This window comes from Haliotis cracherodii, unplaced genomic scaffold (assembly GCF_022045235.1).
Source record: "Haliotis cracherodii isolate W230 unplaced genomic scaffold, xgHalCrac1.p SCAF_26, whole genome shotgun sequence".
Lineage (NCBI taxonomy): Eukaryota > Metazoa > Mollusca > Gastropoda > Lepetellida > Haliotidae > Haliotis > Haliotis cracherodii.
Genome location: NW_027266282.1, coordinates 1597286 through 1615333, shown reverse-complemented (window position 1 = coordinate 1615333; position 18048 = coordinate 1597286). Strand labels below are relative to the sequence as shown.

At 41.8% G+C, this 18048-nt stretch overlaps 1 protein-coding gene across 2 annotated transcripts; it reads left to right on the top strand.

Annotated features, from left to right (window-relative positions):
* Positions 1-634: 634 nt before the first annotated feature.
* On the top strand, positions 635-18048 carry LOC139472965 (neurotrypsin-like). 2 transcript variants are annotated; one of them, XM_071255452.1, is made up of 7 exons: positions 635-731; positions 8967-9139; positions 11955-12111; positions 13726-13895; positions 14417-14582; positions 16051-16223; positions 17971-18048. In XM_071255452.1, the coding sequence occupies exons 1-7, from the start codon at positions 715-717 to the stop codon at positions 17982-17984; spliced, it is 870 nt and encodes a 289-aa protein (XP_071111553.1). In that variant the 5' UTR covers positions 635-714; the 3' UTR covers positions 17985-18048. The 2 variants fall into 2 exon arrangements, with proteins under 2 accessions (XP_071111553.1, XP_071111552.1); XM_071255451.1 differs by lacking the exon at positions 17971-18048 and having other exon boundaries at positions 16051-16456.

The window sequence follows — 18048 nt, the reverse complement described above, 5'->3', positions numbered from 1 at the left end:
ACGAGGCCGCTTATAACAGATTTGATTTTCATCTCATCTCTATTAAAACACAAAATTAGTCTTAAATATAGTGACGGAATAGTTCTATTGCAAAGTTAAGTGTTTGTGTCGCGTCTACACTTGAGTCAGTTGCTGAACTTACTTTGATACGAAATTTAACGTTAACGCTATGAGGCTGTGCATATGAATCAGGGCGAAGTTAGGTTGTTTTATAACCCAATGATATGATTTTGTTCTTGAAATTCATTTTATATTTCATGATACATTTGAATGCTATCTTTTTGACACCCATTGATTCCAAGTGATTGTTTTTTGTTAAGAATTGCTATTGCATTGTTGAAAGGAAACTGTAGAAGTGCAATAGATCCTGCAACTAAATAATGAACGGGTATGAATTAAGATATGTAATTGAAACATGCTAGAAGTCGTTTGAGATTTGTAATATCATGAGTAACAAGAGGATATCAGAGGATTGTGTTTTTATTACTTCAAGGCTATGTACATAGTGTTATCTCAGATTAGTTTAACATATTTTCGTCACACGTTATATTGCATTGATGTAATGTCTTCTTTATGACAGAGCAGAACACCACAGTGCAAGTCCGTCTGGCCGGTAAGACCCCAGAGGGTCGTGTGGAGGTGCTTCAAGGCAATGTGTGGGGGACTGTGTGTGACAATCTCTGGGACTCGGCAGACGCTGCTGTGGTCTGCAGGATGCTCAAACTACCATTGTACGTACTTAAAGATGATACATCGATAGGTAGAGAATGATATCGATGTACATACCACGCGGTATATGATGTATGATCTAAGTAGCAATGAGACATGTCGAAGTGGAGTGGCTTGGCTCATATGCTCTGTTTGTGGATTTAGAATAACATACCTTAAGACAGAAATACCGATCGACATGTACCAAAACGAGGTTTGGTTAGTTGATTAGGAGAGTGATTGTGAAATATGTGAGTCTGATGTGAAGGATGAGTTTGCTATGAGTACCTGATTAATTTACGTTAAATTTTTGGAGGTATGCAGCGTATGTCTGACAGGTGAGCTGGACGGTTGGAAGGGCATACACCGGCCAGCAACATTAAATAGCACTAGTGTTGTCATTCTGTATCTTTAGTTGGAAGGGCGTACAGCGGCCAGCAACATTAAATAGCACTAGTGTTGTCATGCTGTATCTTTAGTTGGAAGGGCATACACCGGCCAGCAACATTAAATAGCACTAGTGTTGTCATTCTGTATCCTCAGTTGGAAGGGCAAACAACGGCCAGCAACATTAAATAGCACTAGTGTTGTTATTCTGTATCTTCAGTTGGAAGGGCATACACCGCCAGCAACATTAAATAGCACTAGTGTTGTCATTCTGTATCTTTAGTTGGAAGGGCATACACCGCCAGAAACATTAAATAGCACTAGTGTTGTCATTCTGTATCTTCAGTTGGAAGGGCAAACAACGGCCAGCAACATTAAATAGCACTAGTGTTGTCATTCTGTATCTTTAGTTGGAAGGGCATACACCGGCCAGCAACATTAAATAGCACTAGTGTTGTTATTCTGTATCTTCAGTTGGAAGGGCAAACAACGGCCAGCAACATTAAATAGCACTAGTGTTGTTATTCTGTATCTTTAGTTGGAAGGGCATACACCGGCCAGCAACATTAAATAGCACTAGTGTTGTCATTCTGTATCCTCAGTTGGAAGGGCAAACAACGGCCAGCAACATTAAATAGCACTAGTGTTGTTATTCTGTATCTTTAGTTGGAAGGGCATACACCGGCCAGCAACATTAAATAGCACTAGTGTTGTCATTCTGTATCTTTAGTTGGAAGGGCATACACCGGCCAGCAACATTAAATAGCACTAGTGTTGTTATTCTGTATCTTTAGTTGGAAGGGCATACACCGGCCAGCAACATTAAATAGCACTAGTGTTGTCATTGTGTATCTTTAGTTGGAAGGGCGTACAGCGGCCAGCAACATTAAATAACACTAGTGTTGTCATGCTGTATCTTCAGTTGGAAGGGCATACACCGGCCAGCAACATTAAATAGCACTAGTGTTGTCATTCTGTATCTTTAGTTGGAAGGGCGTACAGCGGCCAGCAACATTAGATAGCACTAGTGTTGTCATGCTGTATCTTTAGTTGGAAGGGCATACACCGGCCAGCAACATTAAATAGCACTAGTGTTGTCATTCTGTATCCTCAGTTGGAAGGGCAAACACCGGCCAGCAACATTAAATAGCACTAGTGTTGTCATTGTGTATCTTTAGTTGGAAGGGCGTACAGCGGCCAGCAACATTAAATAGCACTAGTGTTGTCATGCTGTATCTTCAGTTGGAAGGGCATACACCGGCCAGCAACATTAAATAGCACTAGTGTTGTCATTGTGTATCTTTAGTTGGAAGGGCGTACAGCGGCCAGCAACATTAAATAGCACTAGTGTTGTCATGCTGTATCTTCAGTTGGAAGGGCATACACCGGCCAGCAACATTAAATAGCACTAGTGTTGTCATTCTGTATCTTTAGTTGGAAGGGCGTACAGCGGCCAGCAACATTAGATAGCACTAGTGTTGTCATTGTGTATCTTTAGTTGGAAGGGCATACACCGGCCAGCAACATTAAATAACACTAGTGTTGTCATTCTGTATCCTCAGTTGGAAGGGCAAACAACGGCCAGCAACATTAAATAGCACTAGTGTTGTCATTCTGTATCTTTAGTTGGAAGGGCGTACAGCGGCCAGCAACATTAAATAGCACTAGTGTTGTCATTCTGTATCTTTAGTTGGAAGGGCGTACAGCGGCCAGCAACATTAAATAACACTAGTGTTGTCATTCTGTATCCTCAGTTGGAAGGGCAAACAACGGCCAGCAACATTAAATAGCACTAGTGTTGTCATTCTGTATCTTCAGTTGGAAGGGCATACACCGGCCAGCAACATTAAATAGCACTAGTGTTGTCTTCTGTATCTTCAGTTGGAAGGGCATACACCGGCCAGCAACATTAAATAGCACTAGTGTTGTCATGCTGTATCTTCAGTTGGAAGGGCATACACCGGCCAGCAACATTAAATAGCACTAGTGTTGTTATTCTGTATCTTCAGTTGGAAGGGCATACACCGCCAGAAACATTAAATAGCACTAGTGTTGTCATTCTGTATCTTCAGTTGGAAGGGCATACACCGGCCAGCAACATTAAATAGCACTAGTGTTGTCATTCTGTATCTTTAGTTGGAAGGGCAAACACCGGCCAGAAACATTAAATAACACTAGTGTTGTCATTCTGTATCTTTAGTTGGAAGGGCATACACCGCCAGAAACATTAAATAACACTAGTGTTGTCATGCTGTATCTTCAGTTGGAAGGGCATACACCGGCCAGCAACATTAAATAGCACTAGTGTTGTCATTCTGTATCTTTAGTTGGAAGGGCAAACACCGGCCAGCAACATTAAATAGCACTAGTGTTGTCTTCTGTATCTTCAGTTGGAAGGGCAAACAACGGCCAGCAACATTAAATAGCACTAGTGTTGTCATTCTGTATCTTCAGTTGGAAGGGCATACACCGCCAGAAACATTAAATAACACTAGTGTTGTCTTCTGTATCTTCAGTTGGAAGGGCATACAGCGGCCAGCAACATTAAATAGCACTAGTGTTGTCATTGTGTATCTTTAGTTGGAAGGGCATACAGCGGCCAGCAACATTAAATAGCACTAGTGTTGTTATGCTGTATCTTCAGTTGGAAGGGCATACACCGGCCAGCAACATTAAATAACACTAGTGTTGTCATTCTGTATCTTTAGTTGGAAGGGCAAACAACGGCCAGCAACATTAAATAACACTAGTGTTGTCATGCTGTATCTTTAGTTGGAAGGGCATACACCGGCCAGCAACATTAAATAGCACTAGTGTTGTCATTCTGTATCTTTAGTTGGAAGGGCAAACACCGGCCAGCAACATTAAATAACACTAGTGTTGTCATGCTGTATCTTCAGTTGGAAGGGCATACACCGGCCAGCAACATTAAATAGCACTAGTGTTGTTATTCTGTATCTTTAGTTGGAAGGGCATACACCGCCAGCAACATTAAATAGCACTAGTGTTGTCATTGTGTATCTTTAGTTGGAAGGGCGTACAGCGGCCAGCAATATTAAATAACACTAGTGTTGTCATGCTGTATCTTCAGTTGGAAGGGCATACAGCGGCCAGCAACATTAAATAGCACTAGTGTTGTTATTCTGTATCTTTAGTTGGAAGGGCATACACCGCCAGAAACATTAAATAGCACTAGTGTTGTCATTCTGTATCTTTAGTTGGAAGGGCGTACAGCGGCCAACAACATTGAATAGCACTAGTGTTGTCATTCTGTATCTTTAGTTGGAAGGGCATACTGCGGCCAGCAACATTAAATAACACTAGTGTTGTCATTCTGTATCTTCAGTTGGAAGGGCATACAGCGGCCAGCAACATTAAATAGCACTAGTGTTGTCATTGTGTATCTTTAGTTGGAAGGGCATACAGCGGCCAGCAACATTAAATAGCACTAGTGTTGTTATGCTGTATCTTCAGTTGGAAGGGCATACACCGGCCAGCAACATTAAATAACACTAGTGTTGTCATTCTGTATCTTTAGTTGGAAGGGCAAACAACGGCCAGCAACATTAAATAACACTAGTGTTGTCATGCTGTATCTTTAGTTGGAAGGGCATACACCGGCCAGCAACATTAAATAGCACTAGTGTTGTCATTCTGTATCTTTAGTTGGAAGGGCAAACACCGGCCAGCAACATTAAATAACACTAGTGTTGTCATGCTGTATCTTCAGTTGGAAGGGCATACACCGGCCAGCAACATTAAATAGCACTAGTGTTGTTATTCTGTATCTTTAGTTGGAAGGGCATACACCGCCAGCAACATTAAATAGCACTAGTGTTGTCATTGTGTATCTTTAGTTGGAAGGGCGTACAGCGGCCAGCAATATTAAATAACACTAGTGTTGTCATGCTGTATCTTCAGTTGGAAGGGCATACAGCGGCCAGCAACATTAAATAGCACTAGTGTTGTTATTCTGTATCTTTAGTTGGAAGGGCATACACCGCCAGAAACATTAAATAGCACTAGTGTTGTCATTCTGTATCTTTAGTTGGAAGGGCGTACAGCGGCCAACAACATTGAATAGCACTAGTGTTGTCATTCTGTATCTTTAGTTGGAAGGGCATACTGCGGCCAGCAACATTAAATAACACTAGTGTTGTCATTCTGTATCTTCAGTTGGAAGGGCGTACAGCGGCCAGCAACATTGAATAGCACTAGTGTTTTCATTCTGTATCTTAAGATGGAAGGGCAAACACCGGCCAGCAACAATAAATAACACTAGCGTTGTCATTCTGTATCTTTAGTTGGAAGGGCATACTGCGGCCAGCAACATTAAATAACACTAGTGTTGTCATTCTGTATCTTCAGTTGGAAGGGCAAACACCGGCCAGCAACATTAAATAGCACTAGTGTTGTCATTCTGTATCTTTAGTTGGAAGGGCAAACAACGGCCAGCAACATTAAATAACACTAGTGTTGTCATTCTGTATCTTTAGTTGGAAGGGCATACAGCGGCCAGCAACATTAAATAGCACTAGTGTTGTCATTCTGTATCTTTAGTTGGAAGGGCATACACCGGCCAGCAACATTAAATAACACTAGCGTTGTCATTCTGTATCCTCAGTTGGAAGGGCATACACCGGCCAGCAACATTAAATAACACTAGTGTTGTCATTCTGTATCTTCAGTTGGAAGGGCAAACACCGGCCAGCAACATTAAATAGCACTAGTGTTGTCATTCTGTATCTTTAGTTGGAAGGGCATACAGCGGCCAGCAACATTAAATAGCACTAGTGTTGTCATGCTGTATCTTTAGTTGGAAGGGCATACACCGGCCAGCAACATTAAATAGCACTAGTGTTGTCATGCTGTATCTTCAGTTGGAAGGGCAAACACCGGCCAGCAACATTAAATAGCACTAGTGTTGTCATTCTGTATCTTTAGTTGGAAGGGCATACAGCGGCCAGCAACATTAAATAGCACTAGTGTTGTCATGCTGTATCTTTAGTTGGAAGGGCATACAGCGGCCAGCAACATTAAATAGCACTAGTGTTGTCATGCTGTATCTTTAGTTGGAAGGGCATACACCGGCCAGCAACATTAAATAACACTAGTGTTGTCATTCTGTATCTTTAGTTGGAAGGGCATACAGCGGCCAGCAACATTAAATAGCACTAGTGTTGTCATGCTGTATCTTTAGTTGGAAGGGCATACACCGGCCAGCAACATTAAATAGCACTAGTGTTGTTATTCTGTATCTTTAGTTGGAAGGGCATACAGCGGCCAGCAACATTAAATAGCACTAGTGTTGTCATTCTGTATCTTTAGTTGGAAGGGCATACACCGGCCAGCAACATTAAATAGCACTAGTGTTGTCATTCTGTATCTTTAGTTGGAAGGGCATACAGCGGCCAGCAACATTAAATAACACTAGTGTTGTCATGCTGTATCTTTAGTTGGAAGGGCATACACCGGCCAGCAACATTAAATAACACTAGTGTTGTCATTCTGTACCTTTAGTTGGAAGGGCAAACAACGGCCAGCAACATTAAATAGCACGAGTGTTGTTATTCTGTATCTTTAGTTGGAAGGGCATACACCGGCCAGCAACAATAAATAACACTAGTGTTGTCATTGTGTACCTTTAGTTGGAAGGGCAAACAACGGCCAGCAACATTAAATAGCACTAGTGTTGTCATTCTGTATCTTTAGTTGGAAGGGCATACACCGGCCAGCAACATTAAATAGCACTAGTGTTGTCTTCTGCCCAAAGACAAATATGAGATTACCGATCACACGTTGGGAAGTGTTATCCGGTTCGGCTTGGTCTGTAGTCGCGGCGAAGGCAGAACCTGTACATTGTGCTTCCGTTGTTCTACCGAATGTAGTTGGCGGCAACGCGTTCACGGCGTTCGTAGACAATTATACGTACTTAGGTGTTATGTTTAGTAGAAACAGAAATTTCAAGCCAGCAATCAAATGTTTAGCGGAAAGTGCATCTAAAGCCATTTTCTGTCTTCTCAAAAAATCTAGAAATAATAATATTCCTTTCGATTGTGTACTTAAGGCTTTTGATGTAATGATATTTCCAATATTATTATATGGCTGTGAAATTTGGGCATACGGAAATATGAACATACATGTAATTGAAAAGACTCATTTAAAATTCCTTAAACTTGCCTGTGGTCTTAGAAATACGACCCCAAATTTCATGTTCTATGGAGAACTAGGTAGAATACCTTTATCGATTCATGCAGCTCAACGGGTAGTTAGTCTTTGGCATAAACTTTGTAAACCCGGACCTGCACCGAAACTATCGCAAATTATTTATAAGTTTGCTCATTTGCAATTTTTATCTAATAATGAACAGAATGCCTGGATAAGAAATGTGAGGCAAATACTTAATAAGTGTGGTCTGTCCTATGTACTTTATGACCCACAAAGCGTTTCCAGCCAGTGGCTAACTGCTCAGACAGAAAACAATTTAAAAGATCAGTTTTAGCAAAATTGGAGATCTGACGTCGAGAGAAGTTCAAAAGGGTATTATTATAAATATTTAAAAGATATCCCCGTCATTTGAAAACGTTCTTCACGTATCTAAACAAATGCATTATCCTATTGTGAAACATAGAACCTGTTACCATAATCTGCCTGTCGAAGTTGGCCGTTGGGTTGGTATTGAAAGTGAATTTAGGACATGTAAACTGTGTATGTCGCCAGCTATAGCCGATAAATTCCACTACCTTTTTAAATGTGAAGCTGTAGGATTATCGGGTCTAAATAGCACTGATTTTATCGGTTCCATTCGGATTAACGAATGTCAGATTAACGACTTGACTGTAGAAACATACTTACATACATGCATGCATACATACATACATTTCAGAGGTCTCAGTATGTTAAGGATCTAAACATTTATGTTTCATTTATTATTGATGAGTTCCCGCACAACATTGGACTATTCCAATACATTTCACCTTTTCGCCAACACCTGGTATCATTACTATTTGACAGTGATTCATAAACACGTGCTCATGATGTAGTCGGAATCATACAATCGACAATCGAATTCTAGATGGAGATAGAAAGGGTTTTGTCGCTTTATTTATACCCTATGCGTTCCCGTATTCATAAGAATAATACATTATTGTTAACTGGATAAATTAGAATCTTAATTCTTTAAGCTGTTCTACCCCCACACACTAACACATTTCGATTATTTACATTAAGTTATTGTGTCGGTATATTGATTGTGCTCAGCATTTTATCTTTCACAAACAAGACCTAACATAAAGTGTTAATCGTGCTAATTCAAACCGTGAATGTTACGTCTGTATTGCCACAGTCGGGTTTTTTTTTCGTTTTAAGAAATTAAATTAAAACTAAATGTTTATAAGGTAGATAACGATAATACCGCCACAAATTGCATAATGCAAAACCACATTTACCGAAGGATATTGGCAGGATTGGGGTATCTTCATAGCCATTGCATAGGACCCGAAGCGCACATTAAGACTTTGTCTTTCAAAAAAGGCATTTCCCGTATATGTTTTTATCTACATTCTGTATGTACGTTATGGTGTAGCTCCCTCTGTATTGTCGCAAAAATATTTTTTTGTTACGAGTCAGAGCTTATATTGACTGCACTAAATGATTCACAAATCCCAGGAACGACGGTGGCATATTCAAGGTAGTCTCCTCCGCTCCGATAAGTGATCCAGGAGGTCAGAACATATTCATTGTTAACACAGTATAGTTTGGCAAACCAACAATTCCACTAACTGGTGAACTGTTAAGTGTCTGGCCTTGATTCATGCGTGTTTGTTATAAAAAGTCAAGTTGGTAAATCTTGTTGTTTGTCTTATTCACAGTGGTAATGCTGTGCCCATTTCAAAAGCGGGTTACGGTCAGGGCACGGGACCAGTCGTGTTGGGTAATGTGGACTGCGTGGGCACCGAGGCAGATCTTGGATTGTGCAAGTTCCCAGGATGGACAGTTAACCAGTGTAATCATTCTCATGATGCGGGAGTCATTTGTCAGTCAGGTAAGTTTTGTTCAAGAAGAAAAAGTAAATGGGAGTGTCTGCACGATGTAGGCTTTGGTGGAAAGATGATGAGAGCACTTTGGGGAATCTATGCCTCCGTGAAAGCGTGTGTGATATGTAATGATAACATTTATATAGAATATTTTGATTGCTGTATATCAAGCCCTCTATTATTTTCCTTTTGCATCAATGAACTGTCAAATGATGTTTCATCACATGGGAAACACGGCGTACAATTATTTCCAGACTTGTGTGAAATATTATTATTATTGTTTGCCGATGATGTTATTCTTGTCTCTGACACAGTAACTGGTTTACAGAACTAACTTAATATTCTTGAAAAGTTTGCAGATTCACATGGATTAGCGGTTAATTTAGATAAAACGAGTGTTGTTGTATTTAGACGAGGAAGGCGGTTATCTGTTCATGAGAAATGGTTCTATAAAGGCAAACATGTTTCAACCGCCAACTCCTATAGATATCTTGGGTTTGTATTCTCATATACATCAAAGATGAACCAATGTGTTTCAGATCTAGCATCAAGGAGTAAACGAGCTTTAATAGAAATATTTCGCAATCTACGGAAGATTGGTTTTGTTGACACTTCAGTTTTCTTTAAAATATTTGTTACTCAGATTCCACCTATTCTTTTATATGGTGCGGAAATATGGGGTGTAGACAGATTTGGAAAAAAGAACAAGTGCATATTATGGCTTGTAAGAAGTTTCTTAACGTTGGTTTGCAAACCCCAAATGCTATTGTGTATGGGGAATGCGGTCGGTACCCACTACATGTAAATGCTATGTGTCGTTCTGTAAAGTATTGGCTAAAACTGATTGAAATGGACGAAGATAGGATACCAAGAAAATCTTATAATATGCTTGTATATAACGACAAGTGTGGTCATCATAACTATGCTTCTTCTATTCGCTCCATATTATTTTCTCACGGATTTGGAGTAGTTTGGCTCAGTCAAGCTGTTGGCGACAAACCATCATTCATGAATAGTTTTAAAAACGTTTTGATAATAAAATATGTTCTACCAATCATGGAATAGTACTATCAATGCTAGTTCTAGGTACGTCCTGTATAAAGAGTTTAAAAGTCGCCTGGAACCAGAAAAATACCTTTCCATTATTACTGAAATAAAGTATCGAAATGGTATGATAAGGCTTAGAGCCGGGCTACTAAGACTTAAGGTAAACGAAGGTAGATGGGCTGATATTGATTTACGTTTACGAATCTGCCCCACATGTGAAACAAGTATAGAGAATGAATATCATTTTACTTTAGAATGTGAATATTACAACGATATTAGACAACTGTATTTACCAACAATTTAAAACATTTAAAACGCTGCTTTCATCTTCATGTAAACAATTACTTGGAAAACTATGTAGATACCTGTATTACAGCTTTGAAAGAAGACGTAATTATGAAAAGCTTGTAAATCTGTAAATTTGTACCTGACATTACCTTTTTTTCATGTACCACACTATTTCAAATGTATGTATTGTATATGGGCCAGTGGCCTTATTGCAAAACAATAAAGACTTCTAAGACTTATGTTTGTCGTACCACAAACAGTAAACAGTAAACACACATATGATCACTTGTTGGAGGAAGGGGTGCAGGAGGAAACACACATTGCAGTTGGAGGGGGGTACGGGGTGCAGGAGGAAACACACATTGCAGTTGGAGGGGGAAAGGGGCGCCGGAGGAAACACACATTTCAGTTGGAGGGGGGTACGGGGTGCAGGAGGAAACACACATTGCAGTTGGAGGGGGTACGGGGTGCAGGAGGAAACACACATTGCAGTTGAAGGGGGAAAGGGCCGCCGGAGGAAACACACATTGCAGTTGGAGGGGGGTACGGGGTGCAGGAGGAAACACACATCACAGTTGGAGGGGGGTACGGGGTGCAGGAGGAAACACACATTTCAGTTGGAGGGGGTACGGGGCGCCGGAGGAAACACACATTGCAGTTGGAGGGGGAAAGAGGTGCAGGAGGAAACACACATTTCAGTTGGAGGGGGGTACAGTAGCAGGAGGAAGCACACATTGCAGTTGGAGGGGGTACGGGTGCAGGAGGAAACACACATTGCAGTTGGAGGGGGAACGGAGTGCAGGAGGAAACACACATTTCAGTTGGAGGGGGTACGGGGTGCAGGAGGAAACACACATTTCAGTTGGAGGGGGTACGGGGCGTCGGAGGAAACACACATTGCAGTTGGAGGGGGAAAGGGGTGCCGGAGGAAACACACATTGCAGTTGGAGGGGGAAAGGGGTGCAGGAGGAAACACACATTTCAGTTGGAGGGGGGTACGGTTGCAGGAGGAAACACACATTGCAGTTGGAGGGGGAACGGGGTGCAGGAGGAAACACACATTTCAGTTGGAGGGGGAAAGGGGTGCAGGAGGAAACACACATTGCAGTTGGAGGGGGAACGGGGTGCAGGAGGAAACACACATTGCAGTTGGAGGGGGAACGGGGTGCAGGAGGAAACACATATTGCAGTTGGAGGGGGAAAGGGGCACCGGAGGAAACACACGTAACTGAAACATTTTCAAATCATGCATTATTTAACGCCATGACATCTAGATAGTTGAACCCAAACCGTAATGTAATCACATCACCGCGTGGCATTACGTTGGCTTCAAGATAAGTCAATAGCAGTAACATATATACTTTTCATTGGAAATGCCAATTTGTTTACCATGTTGTTGTATTAACCCAAGAAACACTGATTCTCGATCAGCGTGTCTTAATTGTATAAGGGCACAAGGGTATCCTAACCCCTCAGTATCTGTTGCAGCAACTGCCAACATGACAGCTGTCCGTCTGAATGGAGGAGCCAAGATGTCCGAGGGCCGAGTCGAAGTTCTCTACAACAGCACCTGGGGCACGGTGTGCGACGACAACTTCGGCGGAAATGAAGCTGCGGTAATCTGTCGGTCGCTAGGATACAATGCGTAACTACCACTTAGACATTTCTCACAATGCATGTCGAGTGCTGTACTGATCATGAAGGGTACCGTTATGTAGATCCCCCATGTACGAACCAGTCTCGAGCATATTTACAGTTTATTAAACCAGCACTTAACTTGTCTGTTATTTTCTATTTTATGAGGTCGATCAACCAAACAATACATTATAACTCTAATGACTTGGAGAAAGACATCAGTTTCAGACTGGGCACAAATTACATCGTTTAGACCTGGAGGTTTGGGTGATTCTGGCTCAGTCAGGCTGGTCAGGCTCATCATGAGCTCAGGGCCCTTGCCCCTTCTACACGCAGCCCAGACAGGGACTTCTCTCAGGAAGCGCTGCCTAGTCAAACCCACCCAGAACTTTTCGGAGAATGTGACGACTCCCCAACACTGCAGCCTTCTGCATTACCCAGATTGTCAGAAGGGCTGTATTCCTGGTAGCTTACCCGGGTACTCTCCCAATGTCAGTCAACAGATTGAGGGAGTACCAAACCTAAGGCACCGAGAACAATGGGGAGTCGAACAGCTTGGTACTTGGGATGCAAGCGTGACATTTCGAAAGTAAGGTCTGCATATTTCCCATGTTTTTACTCAATCTAGTCAATCGCATTTCTGTCAAAAGGGACAGAAAATTCATTAATATAAATGATTTCATTGGATTTATCAAAAAGGACAAAATCAGGTTTCTTCGCCTGGATACGTCTGAGGCTGTATACGAGCCTATTCCAAAGAAATTTGTATTTATCATTTTCCATGACGCCCTCTACATATTCTGGGTGGTACCATGGATGGACCTCTGTGACAAAACCACACGCATGGCGAAGACGGTAATAAAATGATCAAGCCACTCCATCATGTAGCTTAAGCTACTGTGTTTGTGCCAAAGCTTGGGTATCCACTGACACTGTGTTGGACAGTCTCATTGAATTCATTACATAATCTACATTTCATATTCATATTTTGATGTAAAATCACACATTGACGGTTTCGAGAGGGAAGTGACTGGTCCTGAGCAGCACACAGAAAGCCTTCTTTTTCACTTTTCAGGCCAGCCGACCTCATCCAAGTGAAGAACACTGCAGGGTTGCTGAACTTCTCAACACACTGCACATAAACTCGATGCAGTGGTCGTTCAAATAGCCATCTCCTTGAAAAACTGAGTCAGGGCCGATTTGACATGGCACTTCATTTGGTTGAAACTTATTTATGTACCTTCCAGTTATTATTATTATTATTATTATTATTATTATTATTATTATTATTATTATTATCAATAGTAGTAGTAGACCGCCTCGGTGGTCTAGTGGTAGAGCGTCTGCCCGGAGAACTGAAGGACCTCATACCAAAATACGTTAAAAGACGGTACTTGTTGTAACCCTGGCGCTCGGCATTAAGGGGCAAGGACTGATCGTCTAGCCCGCGCAAGCAGCCACACACACGCACGCACGCACGCACGCACGCACACACACACACACACACATACACACACACGTGCGTGCTAAGTGCATTAATCTTCATCGCGACGTTAAACCCCTTTTCATCTCACCAGTAGTAGTAGTCCTCTGACATGTGTTTAATTTTCCCCTGGGCGGACAGATCTGGATCTATAGCAGTATCGCAAGCAGCATACGGCCCTGGCACGGGGCCGGTATGGCTTGATGATCTCCAGTGTCGGGGAACAGAGACGAACCTCAACCAGTGCGGGCACAGGGGCTGGGGACGATCGAACTGCCGACATAATGAAGATGCGTCAGTCATGTGCTCACGTGAGTTTAGCTGCAATGAAAACTGGTCCTAATCCACACGTGTGACTCACGTAGTCCCTGTCAGACGCTATATACAGGTATATATATGGTATCTTAGACAATCTATCTTTGAACATCAATAAATTTGCTTTTTTGGCACAAATGTACAACATTTTACTCTTTATAAACTGTTACAGGAATGCGTGATGGTCAAATAGGTATATAATCAAATTAAAAACAGTTCTTTCAATGTGCAATAACATAAAAACAAACACTGTATACTTTCTTTTGCCCTTCAATTCATGTATATCATTTGTTATGGTGAGGTCCCGTGAAGAATTACAGCATATATTTTACGGATAGCAATTTTTAGAGGTCTGCCACATGAAGAATTACACAGAGCTCTAGATTCAAGTATGTGATATCGATTAGCCTTATGTGGGTTTTATGGAGGTCTGCATTTGACATAACATATCTATTCAATAGCCACATCATCGTGTGTTTATGATCGTTTCCACGTGAGATATTGTTGATTGTTACAGATGGCTCCACAACAGGGGACAAGGTCACGGTACGGTTGGTGGGTGGTGATGTGAGTTCCGAGGGCCGGGTTGAGGTCCACTACAATGGGTCTTGGGGGACTGTTTGCGACGACTCCTGGAGTAATATGGACGCTAAGGTCGTCTGTCGGATGCTCGGACTTCCTGCGTTAGTATAATAGTAGTGGAAAAAGATGCACACGTGTGAGCAAGCAGATTATAACACAACACGCTGACTTCCATATCACAATCTACGTGTATGTGTAAGAGTAATAGACACAGACACAGACACACTACACACATCAAATTGGTTGGAAAGTGCAAACAGACAGACCGATTATGTACTTTACGTCTCACTCATAACGCAACAGGTACTGGTTATAGAATATAAAGTGCGTAACACTTATGAGAGACAATAGCATGCGTTTCATATCATTTATATAAAATAACTCTTTTTTTTGGAGTAAAATGTCATGGCAGATTTCACCGGTCGCGTCATACCAAAAGACGTTACAAGATGGTAATTGTTGAAACCAGGACTGGTCGGCTTGGAGACAGGATACCGTGTCTGAATGGGTTATCCATGTTAAACTGCGGCATGGTATCTCAGTTGGATAGCACTATGAAATCGGCTGTAGTCAAACATACACGTGCATGCACGTTGCTATATAAGGGCAATGATCTAGGGCACCTCATGGCAGGTTCTGGCGATGTGAAAGGAGAGATCTTCGTTTGTAAAAATATAGAACATCTTTTCTGATAAAATCATATTAATAATATTGGGTGATAATAAAACACATGATATATCCGTATAAAAAGGACGTAATAAAACATGCATTTTATCTTTGATGCAATTAAAACAGGCAATGTACAGTTAGCAAGTGTGTTGGACGCAGCTTCATTAAATTACCCCGGCTCTTGCATTCCAGGGGGCACGGCTGGCCCAGTCGTCAGAGGCGCCGCGATTCGCTGTGCAGAGTTGCGTCCCTTGGACACACCAGAAACCTATGATTGTGGGTGCGAATCCCGGCTCGCCCCGATTATGTTTCTAGGTTTGTCATCACCATATCTGTGCTCGTGGGTTTCACCAAAGTGGTAAACGTCTGAAACCTGCATCACTTCGGGCTGTCCTCCCACATTAAGCTGACACGCCGCGATATAACTGGAATACTCACTCACTCACTCACTCACTCACTCACTCTTGCATTCAGTGTTCCATTCTCTTCTGTGTATCTTCCTCATCTGCCCATATGAATATCCTCCTGTTTAATATTCCCTTATTCATGTCATTGGGTCAGTGCATCCCGTGTCTTCATTTATTGCCAGATTTGGTACACATTTTCAAACTTCAAGAAAAGATCTGATTGCTCTTTTTACACATGCACATATGTATTAGTATCTAAAAATCAACGTGGCTTCTCGTGTTGATATTTAGCAGAATCACGTCATGCATGACGGCGCGAAATACTGTACATTCGTTTAATATACTTGGAGCATACATTGAAAGAAATCAAGGAGTTATGTTTCTACGGAGATGTTCTATTTTATGTACATGGAATTATACTCACACACTCGAAAAAGAAATAACAATGACTTTGTAATGGGTATATAGATCAAATAACATTTTGTTTCTTTAGGGATTGGGCAATGGCCAGGGTCAAATCATTCTTTGGTCAAGGACGCCTTTCTACTTTACTTGACGATGTTAAGTGTGACGGGTCCGAGTTGTCTCTAGGAGAGTGCCCTCACTCCCCCTGGGAAGTGAACAACTGCAATCACGGGGAGGATGCCGGAGTAGTCTGTTTGGCAGGTAGGACCCTCACACTGTTGCACACTGCATGGTTAACCAAATCAAATATGAATATATTTACATAGGAGTGACACTAATTTAATGGTAGGCCAGGAATATCATGGTTGGATGATGTCCGATCTGAGGCTGTGCAGCTATTACGAGGCCGAAGGCATGTTTTATCATGTATTGAGTGATGATATACTCAATCTAAAAACTTGGGTGAGATTGCACTTGGGTTAGATTGCACTTGAAGTCGGAACTACTTCAATCCTGTCTATTTGACATTGATTTAACACCAGACGAATATTTAGAAAATACAAAATATATATAAATAATAAGTTTATCTAATTTCCTGATCTGGAAAGCCGCCTATGAAATTGTCCACTTGATGAGACAAACATGGTACATCTGACCAGAACATCCAATATGTTAACAACCACGAATAAGTTCTAGTATTTATCTTGAAAGCAGCATTAAACGTGACGGTCCGCCTTGTGAATGGAACGTCTACATCCAATGGTCGCGTGGAGGTGTTCTTCAACAACACATGGGGCACTGTGTGTGATGATAGGTTCGGGAACAAGGAAGCAGGAGTTGTCTGCCATATGTTAGGATTTGAGAGGTACGTGGAGTTACATACGCTTGTGTGATGTGCATATATACGACAGCGCACATGACATACGGATGTGCGAGTAGTTGGTCTGCTATAATGGGAAACACCTCATAGAGAGAACATAAGTAGGATGATCTGAACTCAACTATCGGTTGCTGATGAAATTTTGCTCCGTGCACAAAAAGTCAGTGCCCACCTCCAGCAGCACATCATCCACAGACTGCCATGCCCAGCAATCAGGCCAAACCTTTCCCTGTTGAACACGTCTGGAACATGACAGGAGGACGTGGGCGTCAACATCATAGGCCGCCGATCACGTTGGCTGAACTTGGACGGGCGCTACAAGAGGAGTAGGACATACTCTATCATAAAAATCGCCATTGGGAGACTCATACGCAGTATGCCTCTCCGAGTGATTGAATGTTTGACAAATCGTGGCGGCATTACGCACTACTGATCTAAGACGTCAACTTTGAAATTTCCCATCTTACCACTATCGTTCTTCAAGATTGTTGGCGGTCAAAAAATCTACTGTCATGCTTCACTAATGTGTTCCCATTATATTCATTATTGTTATATAACTATGTAAAAACTCTTGCACTTTTGGAAATTTTAAGTTGTTTCTGAGTATCCTCTACTCTTTTTGAAAGGTATATATACTCAAAACCATTCGACTGAATGACATTTACACATTTGAAGCGTTTTCATGTAGAAGTGACATGGCAAGTTGTACCATCCTCTCTGGCCAGGACAACCTAGGTGCCGATCCACAAAATCGTTCGTAGCGTTACGACATATCGCAACTACATGTATATACTTATTCAAAGGCTTACAAATGTTATACGCTTTCAACAATTTCCGGTTTGGGGCCCTGGTCCCCAGAAACAGCCAGAGTTGTTCCTGTCTTAATTATGGTTTGATATGTATCTTTCCACGTGGACTACTTTGACCACTATGGCTCATGTAACGTGAAGAGAGAAGCCCATTTAACTCCACGCCTGGAGAGGTGACAGAACATTTTCATTATTTGTTGACCAAGGACGTCTGCAACCCGCGGCCTTTGTTTAAGTGGACTTATACGGTTATGCACTTCTTCCATTTCTGGTGTGATAAAGTGTTAAAATGTAATATGGACTTAAGCTGGTATTTCAGGCTGGGCAGCATAGCGATTGGTAACGCCCACTTTGGACAAGGCTCTGGTGGTGTGCTGCTTGATAATGTTAAGTGCGT

What these genes read in the sequence shown, in the direction of transcription:
- LOC139472965 (XM_071255451.1), top strand. An exon ending in CGGTCGCTAGGATACAATGC is followed by an intron (nt 12,112 to 13,725) that starts GTAACTACCACT and finishes CTGGGCGGACAG; the next exon opens with ATCTGGATCTATAGCAGTAT. An exon ending in CGGATGCTCGGACTTCCTGC is followed by an intron (nt 14,583 to 16,050) that starts GTTAGTATAATA and finishes TTGTTTCTTTAG; the next exon opens with GGATTGGGCAATGGCCAGGG.